Source organism: Danio aesculapii, chromosome 8 (genome assembly GCF_903798145.1).
Source record: "Danio aesculapii chromosome 8, fDanAes4.1, whole genome shotgun sequence".
NCBI classification, from domain to species: Eukaryota; Metazoa; Chordata; class Actinopteri; order Cypriniformes; family Danionidae; genus Danio; species Danio aesculapii.
In genome coordinates this window covers 12609687-12615686 of record NC_079442.1, presented here as the reverse complement: position 1 = coordinate 12615686, position 6000 = coordinate 12609687, and the positions used below count along the sequence as shown (strand labels likewise).

The 6000-nt window shown below is 39.8% G+C and overlaps 1 protein-coding gene across 1 annotated transcript in view; it reads left to right on the top strand.

The window, feature by feature from the left end:
- Window positions 1-533: 533 nt before the first annotated feature.
- Window positions 534-6000, top strand: part of LOC130233283 (chromaffin granule amine transporter) — a 29579-nt gene continuing 24112 nt past the window's right edge. The window contains 3 exon segments of the mRNA XM_056463234.1: window positions 534-574; window positions 5417-5508; window positions 5650-5977. Coding sequence (XP_056319209.1) covers window positions 534-574; window positions 5417-5508; window positions 5650-5977 — 461 coding nt within the window.

Sequence of the window (6000 nt, the reverse complement as noted above, 5' to 3'; positions counted from 1 at the left end):
TCCCTATTATGAGTTCTGAGTACTGATTTTTTTAATGTATTATGAATAATGAATTATTTATCAAGTTCAATGAGATGGAGATAAGCTTAGCTAAAGTATAATTCTTGCTTTCTATTTCATTTTAATTATATGTTTACATTTCTGTTGTATTACACTTCAGACTGAGCCAGGAGGCAGGGTAGGGGGAGCTTTCTGTGCTCATCTTCAGGAGAGAGTCTAGGCAGGGCCTGGTTACCATGGTTAAGAAGCTTCAGGAGAAAAGTTCATTAAAGTTTCCAGTGGTCAGGGTCATTGCATGCTTGGACCCCACAAACATGCACAAGGATCCAGAGTGGTGCCTCACAAATATGAAAACTATAGTCCAGAAATTCCTGCAGGATAGTCAGTTGCTAGAAGGTGTCTCAGCTGGTTAGGAAAAATATATTATAATAAAGAGAGTAGAAGGCAATAGGTCACTGTGTGTCCTGTAACATTAGTGCACCATGGAATTTAACACATTAGTAATTACTTATTTAATTCCCTCATTGCAGGTGATGTGATCGTCCAACAGTTTGAGAGCTTTCTCACTGTTGAGGCTAGAGATGAGCGTTTCCTCTTTCAGCCACTGCAGCAGCAGATTGATGTGTTCTTGCACTCAGCAAGTCTTACCCTGAGTTGTAAAAGTTCTGTCAGAGCCTTCTACTCCTCTCCCATGGACAGGCCACAGTAGAGAGAGGATTCTCACTCAACAAGCAGGTCGAAGAGTCGATGAAGGCTCTGAGGTTGATTTGCAACAAGGTCAGTGTCTGTGGGGGCATTTTAAATGTACCGCTAACCAAGGAGCTCCTGGCTTCTGTAGCCTCTGCAAGATCAAAGTACATGATTCACCTGGAACAAGAACGGAAGAAAGAGTGTTCTGCACAAAGCCTCAAGAGAAAGGCTGCTGAAAATGAGCTAGAAGAGCTGAAAAAGAACAGAGAAGTCCCAAGAGAGGTATGTGACACTCTGCAAAAAGATGCAGATCAGCTATCTGAGCAGGCAGAGAGAAAATCTACATCAGTAATTTCTCAACTGATCACCAAATCCAACACCTTGAGGAGAAGACACAAAGAAAAACTTAGTGATCTGGAGCAAACTGAAAAGTTGATGGAATGCAAAGCAAGTGAACTGAGGCACATGTCATGAATTTTGATCTACATTTATATTATTCACCAAGTTGAGAAGAGATGATTGTTGCACTTTGTTAATTAACATAGATTGTAATAAATCTTGCCTTTGCTTAATTTTATTCTTTCAAGCATTGTTTCTTCCCAGCTTATGAGTTCTGAGGCATGGTTGTGCTCCATTGATTTATTTAACTACCGCGGTTTAATAACAACTGTTTATTAACAACTGTTTATTAAGTTAAAGGTTTGATACTGATTAGAACTTGAAGTGGCGATGAGGTCTTAAAATATTCTGAGAAATATTCTTAACAGTTCTAGTAAACTCAAGATTTCAGAGTTGAAGTTCAGTTTAGTTCAGTTCAGTGTGGTGTAAATTTCACTGCTGAAAGTTAGAACACTGTAGAGCAAAATCCACCAAAGTGCAGACCCACAACTCCCGATCCAAGCAAGCCAGTGGTGACCATGGCGAGGAAAAAAAACTTCAGCAATTGATAAAGTGAAGGGAAAAAAAACCTTGAGTCTCATACACTCCATGCCTTCACTTCAGCTTGGGATACGGCTTGGTCCAGGATTATAAATACCTTGGGGTTATCTCTTCACAGGTCTTGGATCACACCAATGGCGCTGCATAGTCTCTAGGGACCTTGGAATGAGTATCCCTAGGTGAAAGTAGAGAACAGAGTTATTATATTTAAAAAGTAAAGCGTTATAATATTAGTTACTGTCAAAAGTAATGCCGTTACAGCAACGCATTACTAGTAACGCGTTATTGCGCAACAGTGGCTACAACTCTGTAGTAAAAATGGTTCCATCTGAATGCATGTGCTGAAGTTTACTAGAGCCGACTTTACTGACAATGTGTGCATGAATGTCTCCTTCAGTAAATCACACAGGCCTAATCATACATTTTTGTGAAAGCTTTTCACATGCATTTGTTTCATTGCACTTAGTAATAAACATAACACATGTCTACTTTATGTATGCATGTATGTATGGAAGCGCTTCAAATATACAGTATGTGAGTGAAGTTTCAATTAATCTCTTTTAACAACAAAGTGCAAATAGGATGCAAGTAGAAGATTCATTTAGCAGCTTTTGGTGACAAGATGTTGACGATAACTAGCTACAGTGTTCGGCGGTCGGAGTAGATATTTTTTTGGAGGCAGCTAATGTGGAGAATAAACTAGCCTTATGCAGATATATTATGGTTCTACATAGATCTGTTACTGAATTGTAGCTTTTCTTAAAAAGGCATCAACGTCTACATTAACAACTTAATGGAAGGTAGTATTTGCAACATAGCCTCATTCTGAAAACGTATCCCTATATACAATTTTGGAGATCTCGAATTATGTAGCCAGAAGTACGTATGGCTGCGTTTCGTCTTTAAAACTAACTTTACGGGGCGGTATAATGCCGTTTCTTTTCGCACTTACTAGCTGACCACTTACCTCCATATGGACGGCTTTCCCGCTGTTACCAGTTTGTCCAGTTAGCTCACCATGTATGTCGGTGGACTTCAGGAGCAGAGAGGAGTTGACCATGATGACGGGGATCGAGCCCGGCAGAGAATGGTTCCAGAAAGCAGGTAAAACAGAAACCAGAAAATAAAATAAATGTGGTAAATCGTGGTAAAATTCAGGAGAGGGCTTTTCTTTTTCTGCATTGCTTTTTAAAACTGTCAGTTGGGTTTAGGGAATTGAGTGGGCAGGTCAATCTGAGCTTTTGAAAACACTACTAGTTGGGTTTAGGGAAGTAGGACGGTGGGTCAGTCAGTCATTCAGTCAGTGGATTTACGCAAGAACAGTAGGCACAAATGGCACTCACGAGATAATTTTAAGATCTTAAAAAGTGTACACAGTGGACTCTGGTGGATTCATAAAAAATTCCTCCTGTGACGTATTTGGTGCTTTCCAAAAATGTATAGAGCGATACATTTTCAAAACGAGTCTGGGTTGAATATTTGAAAAAGCATACTGTAGCATGGGCCCTAAAGAAATTAGGTAAATACACACTACCAAATGAGATTAGGTTCATATCCCTGCATGTTTTATTTACTCCTATTTTGACCATGAAGCTGAATTGTTACATTGTAAATGTGAATCATAAGACTATGCAAAATTGTTTGTGGAAAAAGTATTTTATAGGCTCCCCAAAAAAGAGAACAAATGTACAAGTCAGGTATAATCAGAATACTTTTAAGTCCAGTATTTCAGAATTAAACCAAAGATCAAAAGCTGTTGTCAGGCGCAAAAATTCATCGCTGTCAGCAAAAGATTCATTAAGCCTTTTAGATTTATTGTGGATAATATTTGTGTCCTGCGTAATGTTCTTTTTCCTTCAGTCACTGATCCACAAAGCGAAAGCAGACTACATCCTTAGGGGGGCATACAGCAGATGCACCGCGCACATGACAGTTTGAAGTAAACATGGACGTGCACATTTGCATGTTATTTAAAATGCAAGATGGCGCTCTGGAAATATGAACAATGTACGTAGTCTTTCTTTCATCTTAGAAATATTACTAAGTTACGAAGTATGCTATCCATCTCAGATGCAGAAAAGCTAGTCCATGCTTTTATGACTTCTAGGCTGGACTACTGTAATGCACTCTTTGCTGGCTGCCCAGCATCCTATATTAACAAACTTCAATTAGTACAAAATGCAGCTGCCAGAGTTCTTACCAGGTCTAGAAAATTTGCTTACATCACCCCAATTTTATCCTCCTTATACTGGTTGCCTGTTAAGTTTCGTATTGAATTTAAAATATTGCTTCTTACCTACAAAGCTTTAAATAATCTAGCTCCTGTTTATCTAACCAACCTTCTGTCTCGCTACAATCCAACTCGATCTTTAAGATCTCAAAACTCAGGGCTTCTGGTAGTACCTAGAATAGCTAAATCGAGTAAAGGAGGTCGAGTCTTCTCATTTATAGCTCCTAAACGCTGGAATAGCCTTCCTGATAACGTCCGAGGCTCAGACACACTCTCCCAATTCAAAACTAGATTAAAGACCTATCTGTTTAGTAAAGCATACACTCAGTGCATCACTTAGCGCGTTTCCACACAGGTTCTGCATCTTGTTTATATACACTATGAACAGCAGCTACGCTAATTATTCTCTTTATTCTCCATTTTCACCTGGGGATACTCTTCCCGAGGCCCTCAGACTATGCAGAGTCACTGATTCGATCCAAGACCAACAACGAGATGATCCCAAGGTTTCCATATCCTTGACCAGGCCATATCCTGAGCAGCTACTATGGTGGTCATGGAGGAGTGGAGAAGATGAGACTGATTCCTGTGACGCTCCAGGGACAGACGAGTCTTCGCTGAGGCTAGCTTCCACCCTCCGCCACTGAGAATGCAGCTCTGCACAAGACGTTTGGCAAGCGGAGAAATTAAAATGGTCATGCCCAACTGAGTCTGATTTCTCTCAAGGTTTTTTTTCTTCACTTTCGCAAAATAGTGAAGTTTTTTTTTCCTCTCCGCTGTCGCCACTGGCTTGCATGCTTTGGGATCTGTAGAGCTGCGCATGGTTGGATTTGCTCTTCAGTGTTTGGACTCTCAGAAGTGATTTTTAAACCACACTGAAATGAGCTAAACTGAACTGAATTTAAAAAAAACTGAACTACACTGTTCCTATTTACTATGACCTTTTATGTGAAGCTGCTTTGACACAATCTACATTGTAAAAGTGCTATACAAATAAAGGTGAATTGAATTGAATAGCTGGGCACCGCAGACAGACGCCGTTCTGCGCATCCTGTGTGTCACCCCCTTTATGATTGTCTTTCTGAGGACAATTACCTTTTAGCATCCTTGTTGAAACTCATACTGCTAGTGATCGAATATTTATGTTAATTTGGCAAGCTGATTTGCTATTTTTAATTTGCTATTCTGTACTGTACGAGACACAGAGGATATTGATTGACAAGGGTCTAAAGCCAATCAGGACGCAGAACAGAATGCGCTGAAAAAAAAAGCATGTCAAATTGCTCAAAAAAATCTGCAAGACCACGGAAGGTGAACCACGTTATAGTGAGGGACTACTGTAGTTGTCAATCGACTAAGTACAAGTATAGACGAAATATACATTTCTGCCACTATAAAGTAAGTATACATAAGGGTAATTTTGAGAATATTTCTGAAAAATACAAGATATATTATAGAGAATTATTTAAAGGTGATTGAATGTATATTAATTTTTAGGATACAATAAGTATACTAATAGCACACTTAAACTTTGAATGAACTACAGAACCCCGTGGACTGGCTGACAAAAACCAGGGGCTCTCCTCGTCTGGTGCTTGCAGTTGTGTGTGTGGCCCTGCTACTAGATAACATGCTGCTAACAGTTGTTGGTAAGTAAAGTGCCACAAATGATAAATGTTGGAACATGAATACAATTTATATATACTACATTTAGTTGTGTACCACTTTGTATAGTTGATGATGCCATGATGAAACTCTTCTGATTCTCATGTCAACGTTTATTTTCCCAGTTCCTATCATCCCAGCCTTCCTGTATGCCACAGAGCACCAGGCACAAGAACCCCCACCTACCACCCTCTTTGAAGCTCAGCCCGCAAACACTTCCCTACTTTCTCTCAACAACACCACACCTTACAACATCACTGTCAACTTCACAACCTCTTCTAGTGCACCTAGCACTAATGAAAGTTCAGGAGTTAATAGTAGTTCTGCTGACTATGGGTGTAAAGAGGACAGTGATTTTTTGGAAGGGGAAAATGTGAAAGTTGGACTATTGTTTGCCTCCAAAGCCCTGGTGCAGCTCTTGGTCAACCCGTTTATGGGCCCGCTTACTAACAGGTACTGAACAAACTGTCATGCTT